Raw genomic sequence first — 15589 nt, 5'->3', positions numbered from 1 at the left:
AGGAATCCTTGAAAATGTTACTCTCATTTATTTCAGTTGGCTTTAATGTACTTGGTTTTGTTATCTGCTCCTTCATTTTTATTTTGGCTTTTTTGTTTTGTTGGGGTGGTTTTTTGGGGGGTTTTGGGGGTGCTTTTTTTGTTTTTTTTTCTTTCTCTGGGTTTGAGGTTTTTTTAGATGGTAGCTCCTTGTCACCCAGGCTTTTGTTGGGCTTTAAATCCATTTTTTATATTTCCAGAATTATGCAAAGCTTATTCCTGGGGCTACGGTTGGACGACTACAGAAGGATTCTGGAAATATTCTCCAGTTGATCATTGCTGCATATCAGGTAAGAGGGCTACAATGTGGTTTCTTTCTTCATGTTTACATGTGCAACGTTGGTTTGCAGCTTGATAAAAAGAATTGTCTTTAATTCTTTTTACAAACTGATTACATATTTTTTTATGTTAGATGCTGACCTTAACAGGAAAAGTGTTCACTCTGAGGATTAAGTAAGCACAAAAACAAAATTCCTGTAGCCTTCTGTCAATCCTTAGTTCTGCTAGAATGGTGAATTTAAATCGGTGTGTCATCTGCATTGCCTTCTTCATATTCCTGTATTTTGCACCCACTCATAAGCCCTCTTTAATATTCAGATCTCTCAGTTCCACATCTCAACAGGGACTCAACTCTCCCTGTTGGTAGCTGCCACCAGAGCGGACAGAAAATTGCTTTGCGGTAATATCTGAGAGGAAAAACACTATTCTGTGCTCAGTGCTCTTCTCTGCTTTAGCAATTTGATGCTGTCTCTGTGAGGCTGTTCTGAGGTTTTCAAAAAGAGGAACATAGGAGTCAATGTGGGTTTGTTTAGGTAATGCCAGGACTTGAATGGGTTTGTTTAAGTAATTCAAAGAAATACTGTAATGATGTCAGGAACATAAACACAGCACTGCTCTTCAGAGCTTTGTTTGTAAAATGCCTCCTGGGTGCCTAGTTCTCTTCTGTCAGAGGGATGTTTCTGAGCCGTTGTACAGATCTTTGCACAGATATATTAATTTACAAATACACTGATGTTCCATAGATTTCTCTGATCCATCTCAGCCCATTTTTACTAGAAACCTGCTCTACAGGTTGTCTACAATGGCAAATAACTCTTTGCAAATAGCTTCTCTTTCTTTCCTTTTTTTTCTGCTCTTCCTTCTATCAACTGAATAAGATCGTCATTGTAGTGCCAAAATTACTTTGGTCTTAGTGATAGGAAGGAAACCAAACTCTTCTAAATCTTATAAAAGCAATGAAGGTAATACAATTGCTGAATTATGACTTTTAAAACTGAAATGCAAAGTATCAGGATGTTCTCCATTTTATGAATTTTTTTTTTTAAGGAGAATACTTCAGGGTTAATCTTGGGAATGTACAAATTGTAATAAATGAAGATGAGGAAATTCTCTTATGAGCGAAGCTATTGCTAAAATTTGAGTGGCAACTGAATTTTACTTTTGGATTCCAACCTGCTGCCAGTCACATCTGGTTCCTATCAGCGTTTCTCCAAGCTGGCAGTCTAATGTATAGACAGAGCTTCTGACATTTAACAGCTGTAATACCATTTTATTGTCAGTAGGTAATGGGAAAACACACAAAAATTGTCCCAGTGCTGTGTGTTTTTGCTGTAACATAGGTGTGGAATGATGTCTCACTGGAATATTGAAAATGTGAAGAGTGAATCCTTGCCTCTTGTCCTTAGCATCTGCTTATGTTCCTGTGGCCTATGATTTTTTTCCTGCTATCATTTTTGAACCTTCTGATACTGTGGGCCTCTGTTGCCTTCTGTGACAAGAAGGGGTTCAGTTTCACTGTGTCAAGGCACAATTTTCTTATTCCTATTTTAACCTGCTTCTTATGCTTTAAATTTTCACTGAGTCCACCCTGGTTCCCAAGTTGTAGGGTTTGGTGAATAACAGCTCTGCATTTCCCTTATCTTTGTGTCTTCATCATTTCATTTTATTGTGTTACTGAGACACTTTTCACACCCCCATTCTTCTCTACCAGTTAGAATCCCAGTCTTTTAAGTCTCTCCTTGGCTGCTCCATCCCCTTGGCAACTTTATCTGACCGGCTCTTTACCCTCCCAGACTCTCATGAGTGCCTCCTGAGATGTGGAGCCCACAAGAGCTTGCAGTACACAGTACAGGCACAGTAAGGTTTACACAAAGGCACAGTTATGTCCTCTGCCTTGTCCTCAGCCTCCTGGTTCTGTTGGCTTTTTAGCTGCTTTTTAGCTGCTGTGTGCTTTGAGCAGAGCAGGTTGCAGGGCTGGCAGTGGTGACCACAATGCAGCTCCTGAGCGGTTTTGGCTGGTTCTGTTCTCATCTGTTCCATGGGCATGGTTTGGAGGGAGCTCCGAGCTCTGTGCTTGCTGCACAGCAGGAGTGGCAGGGAGGGTGCTCCTGCCTTTGGGCCATAACTTGTCACAACCTCATCCAGGCACAGCATGTCTGGACCATGTACCAGAGCTGCACGTACAGTCCTAAAACCGCACAGTTTTTTCAAGATAAAAGGAGTGTGCAAGTAGCAACATCACACTCAAAATTTCCCGAAGTCCATTTTATTACACTTAACCTTAAAGGTTAACAATCTTATTGTTTTGTGATCAAAAATCTTCCAAGCAGGAAGCACTAAAAAACCACTTTATTTGACAGGAGTAAAGGTATCTGGATTTTTTTTGACTGTGAAGAAGGAAACGACAGGAGACCTACAACTGAAAATCACATGCAAAACAGAACTAAAGCTACTTTTGTTAGAAACTTTTCATTATACTCTCAGAAGTGTAATTTGATGTCCTCTGTCTCTGCTTCTTCACTCACAAGAAAAGGAATAAATAACTTGCCCCCTAGGAGAAGAGTTAGGCTAAATCTTTTAACACTTTTAAAGTGTTTTTGAGTGTTTGCTTGCTGTGCAAACACAAGGTTTGCTAATGCTATTCACCATGTGTTGCCATGTAAAAACTTTAGAGAGGAAGTAAGCAAGTTAAGAAAGTCTGAGCTGTCAAAATATTTGTTGCAAGGAGTTCTCATGTTCTTTCCAAGTATGGTTCATTTTCTTCTGTAAGCATATTTCTGCCTGCTTTGTTTAGCATTGAATTCTGCAGCATTTTGTGTTGCAGAGCTGTAGGCTAAAATGCTTTGTGACAGATAGCAGGCCATTTGATTAAAGCCATTCCAAGAATTTAAAATTTCAGAAAAATTACACTTTTTTTTATTCCAGTTTTTAATCCCTGCACTTACACAGAAACAAGAACAAAGAAATAATATATTAGAAAGGACAGATACCACAAGGGCACAAGTATTTAGCACTTCTTTGCCTGTTTCATTTAGAAAATTTTTTGAGCTACAAATGTTTCTCTCTGAATTGCTTAAAGCTCCTATTTGCTATTAACTATCTTCTATTTGTCCTCAAACTATGGCCAGACAGCTTAGTAATTTTAAAATGTCATTAGAAGTACTCACAGATATTAGAATCTAAAACCCTGAAATTTATTACAGTTTGTGTTAATTTTCAGTGATGTAAGATGCATAAATTGATCTCTCACAACAGCAAGCCACATTCAAATGACCCAATACAGATGCCAGAATTCAAAGTATTACAATTTGGTGTTCAGCAGCATTTCATTTTCTCTCACAGTTGCACTCTGTTTGCACCTTGTAATTTTGCAGCTGGTGGAAGAGGGACTACTGGTGATAACTCCTGTAACATAAGCACATGCCCACAGTCACAGCTTTACCTAGAGATTTGCTGGTTTGGGTCCTTTTGGGAGAGCCCAGCTATGGCAAACAAATTATTACCGACAACTCTGCATTGTTTCAACAGCGACAAAAGCACTTACCTCCAAATCAAATGGAAATGGAAATCTGGACATATCCAAAGCTACCAACATTGATGCCCAGGGCACAATTTTACAACCCTAAGACAAATTTCCTAGGAATCCAGAACATGTACATAGGACAGGGAGTTGTCTATGCAGGTTTATACCTACTCTATTTCTACTTTGATTTACCCCAGCAGACCTTTACTCCAGTGAATCATCCTGCTACCTTTAGTAGAATGACTCACTGAAGTAAAGTCAGCAAGTTCCCTGTGCTCTGACTGAAGGGCAGGGGGTATTTTGCAGGCAATTAAACTATGAGCACAGTCAAGTCAGTGAGATGTTTTCTCAGCAGTTGCCGAGGTACTTTTGAAAAATTTCCATTTACTGGATCCACAGACCAATGAAGTCATAGGGAATTTCCCCATGGCCTGTGACAGGCTTTGGATTAAGGCAGTGTAAGCAAAGTTGCCATAAAATATTTTAAAGACTTAAAATATAGAAACCTAGTATGAGTGATTTCAGAAAGACAGTTTGTGACTTACAAAATTGAAGTTTAATTGAACAAATTGATTTAAATAATAGGGATGTTGTTGAATGCAGGTTAAAACAGTACAAACAGCTCATGAAGCAGGAATTTGCATTGTGAGGAGAAAGGAAGGGAGGGAGCAGTATTGACACAGTTTGGCTAATCAGGAAAAGCCCAGACCTAGCAATGCAATCAGGGACACAAATCCACTCCTCAGAAAGTCCAGACCTAAAAGAAAACCTGCATCAGTCAGCAGAGTTATGAAAGGTGATTTAATAAAACATTGAATTTGTTCTCCTGGAAGGGCAGGAAATAAGCCCTGTGATAGCGGATATTAAGGTGATACCACCATTGCTTTCCACTGAAAGCTGGGTCTGTCGGCATTTGCTTTATTTTGCTCATTCCCCATTTTTCTTGCAATAGAGGGTTCTGTAAACAAAGTGCCAAAGCATGAGTGTGCTCCTGTGTAAGTCAGGATAAATTACAGTCCACGTTACACAGACAGCAGTGGCAGCACGTGGCAGTGTTATCACTCCATCCATCTCACGCTTTTTTTCCTTGAAGGAGCTGAGGTCTGAGGTTGAGTTGGAGATCCTGGGAGAGACGGAAGGGCTCAATCTCTCCTTCACGGCCATCTGTAACAATGGGACCTTTTTTCCACATCAGAGGAAATGCTCTCATGTGAAAGTGGGAGATACAGTAAGTGAAGAATGTATTCTCCAAAGATACGAAGTTCATGTAATTTAGGACACAAGGTAGAGTTTTCTCTTTATTAAATGATCTTCCTTCAAACAAGTCACCAAAAAGCAGACAGTATCTATGACCCTCTTGCTCTGTCCTGTCCATGCACTTCCTGAGCACCCCATAGAGTTCCCTGTGCTCGCAGTAGCCCCCGTTCTCTCTTCCAGGTCTCTTTCAACGTGACTGTAAGTCTCTCTTCTTGCGAAAAAACCAGAAGGCTCATCAAGATAAAACCTGTGGGGCTCAGTGACGTGCTGGAGATGGAAATTCATCCCCTCTGCAGTTGTAGCTGTCAGGCCGAGGCGGAGAAGGAGAGCCCAAAGTGCAGCCAAGGGAAGGGCTCTCTGGAGTGCGGGGTGTGTGTGTGCAGCCCCGGGTACGTGGGGCCACGCTGCGAGTGCCACGAGAGCTCCCTGGGTGCCAGCTCCTGCAGGGGCCCGGCCGAGCACAGCTCCTGCAGCGGCAGAGGCGACTGCTACTGCGGGCACTGCCTGTGCCACCCGTCCCCCTTCGGAAAGGTGTACGGGCCCCGCTGCGAGTGCAATGACTTCTCCTGCGTCAGGCACAGAGGGCTTCAGTGTGCAGGTACGGTCCCTCGGTGCTGGCCTTGCTGTCCGCACTTCGTGCTTCATGGGCTCACTGGGAGCTTGTGGATTTGTATTTTCATTATATATTCAGTTGCAGTCAATTCCGTGTAAAGAATTACTAGTTATGAATTAAAATAGTTTCGGCTATGCCATTATAAACTGGAAGTACTTACAAATTACGTTGTGCACTGCCAGGAGGCAAGAACTGCATGGAGGACTCCAGTAGAGAGAATGGAGCTGCACTTGCTTACAGCCAGTCTAAGCAAAAATCTGATCCTCTTACTTAAAACTGAAGATTCTGGGAGAGAAAGAAAAATGTTTGGAAGAAGAGTTAGAGAGAGAAAAATATTTTCTGTTAAAGAGAATAATTTTAAAGATCGTACTTCAGATTATTTTTGAATTATAAGTGTCGGATTTGAAGTATAATGAATGTTTTTCCAGGCAATGGTGACTGTGACTGTGGGGAATGCAAGTGCCACAGTGGATGGACTGGTGAATACTGTAATTGCACAACTGATACCAGCACCTGCATTGCTGAGGACGGGACACTGTGCAGTGGGAGAGGTGACTGCATCTGTGGGACATGTGCTTGCACCCATCCAGGTGCTTCGGGCCAAATGTGTGAAAAATGCCCTCTCTGCGGTGACCCCTGCAGTTCCAGACGGTAATGTGCTGGCTTTAAACCTCTGATGTTTATATCATCCAGGTATCTATTTCCTACACTGCCTCAGCAGTGTGTTTACTACCATGTCTGTAAATTGGATTTACAGACCAGAACCCAAGAGCTTCTTTGCCCTTTGAGGTGGGTAGTCACAACTCATCTATCAACCATTCATGAGCATCACTCTTGTAAAAAAGGGCTGTATGTGAAACTATTAAGTCAACTTCAAGCAGCACAGGTAAAACTTTAGACTTCCACTGCTATCCCTGGCTGTACAACTAATCAGAATACTGACCTTATCTGACATTTATATGGCCTCACAGAAAAATTTGGCATTTGTATTACCATTTTCATACATATGAATGAGTAAGGTCATGCTGTCCATTCAGGCTTCACACATTTGCAAAGTCATAGTCCAAATTCAGTTAAGCTTGGCTGAATTAAAGAGGTGTAAGTATAATAAACTAGATAATAGTCAAGGAATGAATAAGTAGGTAGCTGTATGTCATGTATAAGTGGATGATAAATTGATTGTAAATGGTGAAATGTCATCTGTCCACTGAGCATACTCAATTTATGTAGTTTTCCTGCTGTGATGCTGTGGAGCATGACAGGAAAAGCAACCAAAACTCCAAAGGTTGTGAAGATGACCACTCTAAGTACACCATTGCTCATGCTTGAATTACATGAGCTAATATAATAGTATAATAGTAGGGCTACAGTCCAAATGGAACAGTCTTCAGCAGAAATTGAAGCTAGAAGTTGGGTTAAGCTTCACAGAACACACGTTATTAATGACCTTGGCTTTGCTTTCTGAGTTCTGAGCAGTTTAGGTTGCATGGTTCATGACAATGTCCTGTCTCCTTATTTAGAGCTGAGACCCATTTCTCTCCAACACTGTATTTTCATACCTGTCATTGCAGTCTACAGTGCATCTGAGTGAAAAGCTATTCTATGATGTCATTAATTCATCAGTCTTTTTCTGTTAGTGCTAAATTTGCCCTAAGAAAACTGAGACTCTTGGTGTGTTCAAAGAGAATTTCTGCATGCAGCTGCTCTAAACAAAAAGAACAATTCTGCTGCTTTGCTCTGCCCAATCTGGCAAAGAATAAGAAATAAAAAGTTACATGATAGGCATTACATTAACCCATTTAAACATGTATATTGTATGCAGTGTTGGATATTTTCTTTCTCTTTCAGTGTCTTCTCTTGCTGAAATGCAGGGCACAAAAAGAAAAAGAGAGAGAACACTGGGAATAGCTGGGTAGGGTAACAGAGAGCTGAAAGACTAGGTCAGAGGGGGTGGAGATCAATGGCGAGGCAGCTGAGAAAGAGAGTGTAGCATGAGAAACATGGTGGATATGACAAAACCACCACCAACACTGAATTTATCTCTAAGAGGTAGAGGCTATCCCATTACCCACTGACTTTTACTATTCACCATTTCCAGACTGAGGGTTAAGGTCACCTCCATATCCTGAAGATAAATCCAGTAGCCTCAGCTTATTCCCATGGATATATGTAACTCAATGCAACAGGAGATAGGCAGGGGCTTTTTTATATTCTGTTGCAGTTCCCCTTTTTCCTTTCATTTTTCCTCTCCTCTTCTCTCCTTTATTCTCTCCTTTCTTTCTTTTTTTTTTTTTTTTTTTTTTTTTTTTATGGAATCAGTCTTTCAGACTGCTTCTCAGAGTCTCAACCACTCAGTTTGACTGAAGCTATTTGTGAGAAACCAGCAAATACATTTTCCATCAGAAATGCTCATGTATGAATTCTGTTTGTTGTTTTATTTTTCATTAATAAACCTTGGATTTATTAAAATCCTCAATGAATTTACAGGGAGATTTCTAAAGGAATTGGTATAGACTCTGAGTTTTTAAATAATATTTCAATCATTCCACCACTGAATAAAAAAATAATTTTCTTGTAAGTTTCATTAGTATAATTAGGATCTAAGTAATTCCTGAGACAAGTAATCATATTCAAGAGACAACAGTTGAGACACCTGAAAAGTGTTTTAATGCATTATTCAATAGACTAGCAACAAAGGCAGATTCATAGTAGGTGCCTCAGCTTGATCTCTTTGAAGTCAATTTCAGATATTGTTCATCTGATAGGAATTTCTTCAGCTGGTATTTCGTGTGAGAATATTAGTGTTCAGAATATTTATTTTCTTAATTTTTGAAGATGAATGTTACATGTGAATAACCACATGTCTTTGATAGACCTACATGAATAATGTTGCCTGGGGTTCTGTCTGGTAGCTAACAAACTGGGAGAGAATAGAGGACAAGACAGAGCTTATCCACAATACCTTTATTCAGGCGGGGTTTTTTTTTGTTTGGTTTTGTCAGGATTTTCTTTGGTGGTAGTACCTATCATATTCCTGAGAACTGCTGTATCCATAGCAAAAGACCTTTTATTTAGTTCCTTTTTATAATGCAGATGCACATATACTGGCTTTTGTACTGTTGCTTTGTGGCAGGCAGAGATTGATGGGCTGCTGAATTATTTTGCACAGGAGCTGTGTGGAATGTCACTTGGCTTCCGATGACAAGTCACTGGGAGATTGCAGTGAAAAATGCAAATTGGTTGATGCAACTGTCAGCATGGCAAAGGGTTGGTATACTCAGCCTTCCTTTCTTGTGTGTGTGTGTGATTAGCAGGACATTCCACTTTCAGTAATTTTATATTTGAAAGCAGCCTTGTTTTTCTGCTGTGGAATTATATTATGGGTCATAATATAATATGTACTGTCTGTCTATGGTTCTTCTGAGGCAAGTAGGAAATGCAGAACAGGGCTGGTATAACCCTTCCAGGTAATTAACTCATTGGATCATGCCTATTTTCTAAGTAGTTCATGCAGGAAAGTATAGAATTTAATAAATACCAGTCCCTGCAAATCAGTGATAGATGAAAGTTTCTGAGTTTAATTTATGCCTGTACTGTGAGTTCCAGTCAGGCTTCTTCAGCCTTACAAATACAAAACCTGACTCCAATCCTTAGGCAGAGTCTTGATTGCAGCTGGTGTAATCCTTTAACCAGTGGCAAAGATATTTCTTGTGTTCTAAAAGGCTAAGAACATCTTCCAGCTGTTTGCTTTAATTCAAAGTGCCCTGCATCGATGGGAATTTCTAGAATGGCAATTAATCTTGACTAAAATAGTACTATCAGGAAAAAAAACCAAAAAAAAAAACCCCACCACAATCAAAAAGATCCAAAATAAACCTTTAAATCAAAAAAGTGCTTTTTTTTTTTTTTTTTCTGTAAAGGAAGGTGCCTGCTCAGCAGGCAGCCTGTGTTTATTCTAGTGGCAATTCTAGTCCCAGCCCTATGGCACAAGCAATTGATAAGTAAGGCAGGACTAGCTATATCCACATCACAGCTGTACCATAAACATTAAACACAACAAATGTAAGAATGAGGACAACAATGCAGAGTCCTGTGTGCATGTCTAAGGTTTGTATCTGCAAGCTCTTGAAAGTCTATCCAGAGCTGTGTGCGTGCAGAAATGCCACTGATGCACATCCTTCCAGCAAAGATGCACCTTTTTATGGCAATACTTCAGTATTTTTTTATCAATATAAAAATATCTTTACTTAAAAAAACATGTAAGCACTTCTATTGTATCTCTTCAGTTAGTAAAGTTTTCAGGTTATTTTTGTAATGTGGCAGATATTTGTAGCTAGAAATGTATAAAACATTATGCTTTCAAATATAACAAATACTAATTAAGAGCAGAAACAGCCTTTTTTATAGTTCTGTTCACATACACAGGTCACAGGAATATAAACATGACAATATTATCTCCTATGCCTGCATATTTCCTTTTTTCATGTCCTGTGCTTCCCTGATTGGCACTGTCAGCTACTTCTTTAGATTTAAAATTTATTTACAACAGTTGCTGCAATCTTCGTGCTCCCATACAAATGCCTCAAAAAAAAAAAAAAAAAAAAAGGACAAAAAAAAGCAGCAGATTTTGCAAACTGTTTCATCTGAAATGCTTGTGTAGCCTCATTAGAAGTCCTGAAAGAAAAAAATTAATCTTTAAAATAATAGCTAAAAAATAATCATAGAATAAAAATTATTACCTGAACAAAACTCCCCAGTCTGAAAGTGGGGGCTAGCACACCACATAATATTTAAGACAGATTATGAGCAACTTCATGGGGTAGTATACTTCTTTCTGGTTTATATTTTAATTTCTTTAATGCTTCAAGGTTTTGGGGAAAGAAAAAAGTAAAAGCTCTAGGCTAAATAAAACATTAGCACTTCAAAAAAATTTTGTTTCTCTTTTGCACGTGGATGTTGCAATCCAATGACTGGAAGTGTGGAGCAACAAAGAAGCGTGGGCTTTATATTTTCCTGTTTCCTGCGAGTGCTCATTTGAGACTCTGAGTCGTGCCTTTCCCCTCCCTGCTCTGGTTCTGGATTTGCCAAGGTTTTCTTCTCCTGCTCCCCAGCAGCAGGTCAGGTCAGCCCAGGGATCTGCCAGGGCATGGGGTGCCCAGCAGCTCTGCAGGTGCTGATGGCTTCACTTTACCAGGCTTATCTCCACAGCAGGCAGCACTTTTGAACTTTTCATTCACTTTTAATATTGGAACATTTCAATTAGGCTAATTGCCCCTTTGCCACACAGGTGTAAGAGGAGTTCTTGTTGCTCTGCTCACTATGCAAGAGGAACCAAAATTCCTAAAGGGCTTCTCCTGCTGCCACCCCAGCCACAGGGCAGCAGGCTGCTCCTTCCACAAGCCCAACAGGGACAGTTACACTTTCCTTGGAGAACCTATGATTTTCCTACCCCACAGCGCTGAGGTCTCACAAATTCCCAGTGCAGCAGCAAAGTGGTTACTGGAGACTGAATAAACCTCTATACCAGCACTGCTCTAAGTCAAAGTGAGGTGAATTCTGCTGGAAAAAAGCATTTTGTTGAGCAGAAGGCAAACAAGGAAGGGCATAATGACATTTAAATTTACAGTCAACATTTTTGTTGCTGAATCTTTTATAAATGTACCTGTTAGGAAACAGTCTTTCATGCTTTGAGTCTCCTGCTTGCCACTGGTATCTGATTCCTCCTCCAGTGTTACTCCAGTTATTTAAAATGCAATTTAAATAGCCAGAATTGGGCTGCAGAAGAGTGTGACGATTCACTGTAGAATGCAGAAAATTACACAGATGTAAATTACAGGAATTTACCTACCTAGGCAAATTTTTGTGCTGATGAACTGCAAATAACATATGCAAGGTCTCTCTTTAGTGATCCCTCATTCTAAAAATAACATCAGAGAAATAAAAATACTAACCATAAGCTGGATTCTGAATAGCTTGAACTGGCATTTTTGCTTTCATTTCCATATCACTGCACATAATCAGTACTCTGCTCCCCTTGGTTTCAAATAATAACATTAAATAAAAAAATTACCATGTAAAAATAACTAATCTGTGTGCAGTTACTGCCTTCTGGATGATATTTTGTATACGCTTGCAAGTTTTTCTCCATATTCAGTATAGCTAACAACTATCTTTTTCTTTTTTTCGTCATTGTAAGCAAGTTAATATTTTGAATCTGCTTGCTTAAAAGAGTTGGGAAAGTACAAACATTGCAAAACTTTTGACAGTGTTACTGGAACTGTGATGTGCCAAAAAAAGCCATAAGCCTGCAGTTCCTGGCCCTTCCAACAAAACCAAATCTTGTTAAATCAGCAGGTCTAGGCTGCCTGTCCCCTTGGTGGATAACACATTCCTCTGCCACCAAGGACTAGCAACAGGTTAAATGCAAGGCTCAGATCAAAAGCAGGTTAAATCCAACCAGTTAGGGTTCTCTCTCTAAAACAAGCAGAGGAAAGGACTGGAGGGCAGTCAATACTGCCATATTTTCTATGGTGTCTAATAATATTTCTATAAAACCTGATTTTATGATAATAAGCAATATGGGGAAGAAAAAATAGACCAAGCACTTTTAAAAAATGTAATGTAGGTTTCTTTAAAATGCTCTATTCTTGTCTGATTTCTATTCAATTACTCTTCATATTAAAGTTTGAGGACTTAAAGATTTTTCACATAATTGCTTATGAAATTTCATTAAGAGATTTGAATGGGTAGAAAATAATGGTCAGTGACAGTTATTTTTAAGAAATACTTGAGAAGTCCACTGTTTTTCTTTCTTCTAAAAATAAATCCTAAGAAGTTTGACTAAAATATATTGAAAAGCATACCTAGATTTCCAGTGATACTCAAATCATGGGCTACATGAAAACATAAACATTTAGCCCCAGAGGTATTATTGCACACAGGTATAAAGTATTTTTTTTTCTGTAAAATATTATATTATATTTACACTCCTAATGATGACGTTTCTGGCTCTGCACTTGTACTCTCACTTTTTGATTGCCTTATTTGCTTTATATTGTCTCTCAAAGTCAGCTTCTTTCTGTCTCTCTGTTCCCTTTGAATGAATTCTTCTCAGCTCCCCACTTAGGAATAACCTGAAAGGAAAAAGTGGATTAAATTTTTGTGCAATCAACGGTAAATAGAGGGATGAATAAATGGGGTCAAACTGTAATCTCAGGTCAATTTTTTTGCTTCATCTGTAATCCCGTTACAAAAAATCCCAGAATGGCAGTTTTCTGCTACTAATCTTTATTTATTCCTGTGTCAGTATTGGACACACAGAGACCTTTGGGGGGCCTGTTGTGTAGGAAATGAACGGCAGCCCTTTAAACAGCATCCATAGCTGCTTGATATGTGTATATCTACTTCTGAAACATGATCCAGAGGTGGCAGGAGTAGCTGCAAACCAAAGGAACATACTTTGTCCCACAAATTTGGGGCATTACATTTCCTAGACAGCTGCCAGTTAGGAGTCTTGGGGGCACTTCCAATTCATTGCAATTGACAGTATACTAAAGTAACAAGGTGCACTAGATGGTCAGTGCAGATTGACAACATCTGGATCAGTTCTTCAGAAATATAAGTGAAAAATCAGAAACTAAACAAAATTGGGATTGGATGAAAAGCCATTAAATTTAGTAGAAATTCTGAGAGTATTTCTGCTTTTGTCTTTCACTCTTTTCCATCTGCAGACAGTCTCTCTGGTTATTAAAGGTTAAATTTCATTTGATCTGATGAATTACTTTTTTCCTTCCCTCTGCAGATTATTCTGAGGATAAATCCATTTCCTGCTCTTTGCAGGGGGAAAATGAATGTATAACCACATTTCTACTGGCTGCTGATGAACAGGGAAGGACAGTCATTCACAGCATAGAACAGAAAGGTAAGCAGTGAATATTGGTTTTTGTAGGTGAAATCTGATTTAAAAGCACAGACAAGGTTAGCAACCTAGAAGCAGAGCTCTTTTAAGCAGCACATCGCCTCCTTGTGTTTGTAGCTCTTCTCTGCCCAGCCAAAGAGCTCCTCAGATACTTATTTAATGGAGTGGTGACATAAATACTCGGCTTTTCGTGAAAAATGGGCAGAATGATCCTTGGTCTGTAAGAATAAGTTAATTTTCTCAAAAACTTGTGCAGCTCTAAGAGGATGATACCAAACTTCATTTGCATTATATAATGAATATATATAATGAATAATTCACTTTGAAATTATATATACTTCATAGAGGGACAAATGTTCAAATAACTAATTCAGTACACCTGATGAAATTCTAAAATATATTTATAATTCTTTTTAATGTTGCAGTATCATAGAATCATAGAATGGTTTGGCTTGGAAGGGACATGAAATTCATCTGGTTCCAAGCCCTCTGCCACAGGCAGGGATGCCCCTCTCAAAGCCCCGTCCAACCTGGCCTTGAACACTGATGGGGTTGAGTCATTCACAACTTCTCTGTGCAGCTTGTTCCAGTGCTTCACCACCCTCACAGTGAAGAATTTCCTTCTAATCTGAACCTATCCTCTTTCAGCTTAAAGCTATTGCCCCTAGTCCTGTCACTACATGCCTTTGTAAAGTCTTTCCCCACCTCCCTTGTAGCCCTTTTAGGTACTGGAGGGCACTCCAAGGTCTCCCTGAAGCCTTCTTTTCTCCAGGCTGAGCAACCCTGACTCACTCATCCTTGTGGGAGAGTTGTTCCAGCTCCCATTAAATTTTGAATATTTTGCAAAACTAGCAGATATAGAACAGCTCTTTATGTCCTTTTGTTTAACATCAGTTCCTCATTTACAGCTGTTTCATTATTGATTTTTCATTAAATCTCTTAATCAAGTAGGACAGGAGGGAACACAGACACCACTTTTTAGCAGCCAAATAGTTTCTCTTCCAGGGAATAAAGGCATCTTACTACTAAATATTAGTTATGTTTTAGGCAAAGCCATGCAGTTTGTAACTTTTTTCTGATTCCACAGATGGGGTTTATTTTGTTAGGCCTTTGTGTAGCCTTTCTCTAGAAACTATGTGAGAATTAAATTGATTTTACTGCACAAAAAAATGCAGCTCCTGCCATAAGAACATTAGTCTGGTTTTGTATAGGTTTCTAGTATAGCAAGTGTGCTTATAACTAATGCACGCCTCTTAAACTACACCCCTAAATCCCTAAGATTCAAGAATTTAAAGGTAAGATTTTATCTTTATTAAATACTTTATTATGCATTTTGAGTATATTTGAGCAAAAGAAAAAAAAAATTAAAAAGAAGAAATGTCTTACAGAAGGCACAGTTCATTGACCTCTATGTAATGGCCCTCCCACAATAACCAGTTTCACTGTCATCTGCTGTTCTGCTTGTGGACCTAAAAATGTGAACTGGGATGAGACCACAGGAAATTTTCTAGAAATACAATTTCATTCTTGGAACTGAAGTCAATGTGGCACCAGTAGCCAGAACACCAGCCCACTGCCCAAACCAGAGCCGTCCAGAATTAGTTAACTGAGGCCATCAAGCAAAAACAGAATGTGAAATGCAATCATGTAAGACAAACCAGACTGAAATGATTTTTTTTAATGTTCTGAAACGGTTCAGCAGAAAATTTTGTAAAATACTAGTGTTCCCCAACTTCCATAGGCAGTACTTTCTCATACTAAAAGTTTCAAACTTCTTTGGGTTTTGGTGAAGGAAAAATTTCAGTTTTAATTCTGAGTCTCTGAAATATTTTATCATAAAATTTATTGCAGAACCTGAAATGCAAAATTCCTTCCAATTTCACAGTCCAACATTTTCAACAAATCTGAAGGAATATTTCCCTCATTGTTTTCATGAGAGAAGTGCAGTTTCCTCTGTTTTA

The 15589-nt window shown here is 39.1% G+C and overlaps 1 protein-coding gene across 3 annotated transcripts in view; it reads left to right on the top strand.

The window, feature by feature from the left end:
* ITGB6 (integrin subunit beta 6) overlaps positions 1-15589 on the top strand; it is a 48801-nt gene that overhangs the window by 27786 nt on the left and 5426 nt on the right. For all 3 annotated transcript variants that reach the window (XM_058840313.1, XM_058840312.1, XM_058840311.1), the window contains 6 exons: positions 239-328; positions 4934-5068; positions 5278-5695; positions 6139-6361; positions 8880-8977; positions 13512-13631. In XM_058840313.1, the coding sequence (XP_058696296.1) occupies positions 239-328; positions 4934-5068; positions 5278-5695; positions 6139-6361; positions 8880-8977; positions 13512-13631 (1084 nt within the window). The remainder of the gene's footprint in view (positions 1-238; positions 329-4933; positions 5069-5277; positions 5696-6138; positions 6362-8879; positions 8978-13511; positions 13632-15589) is intronic.

This window comes from Poecile atricapillus, chromosome 5 (genome assembly GCF_030490865.1).
Source record: "Poecile atricapillus isolate bPoeAtr1 chromosome 5, bPoeAtr1.hap1, whole genome shotgun sequence".
In the NCBI taxonomy this organism is placed as follows: domain Eukaryota; kingdom Metazoa; phylum Chordata; class Aves; order Passeriformes; family Paridae; genus Poecile; species Poecile atricapillus.
Note: the sequence above shows the minus strand (reverse complement) of the source record. Positions and strands in the feature narration are given on the sequence as shown.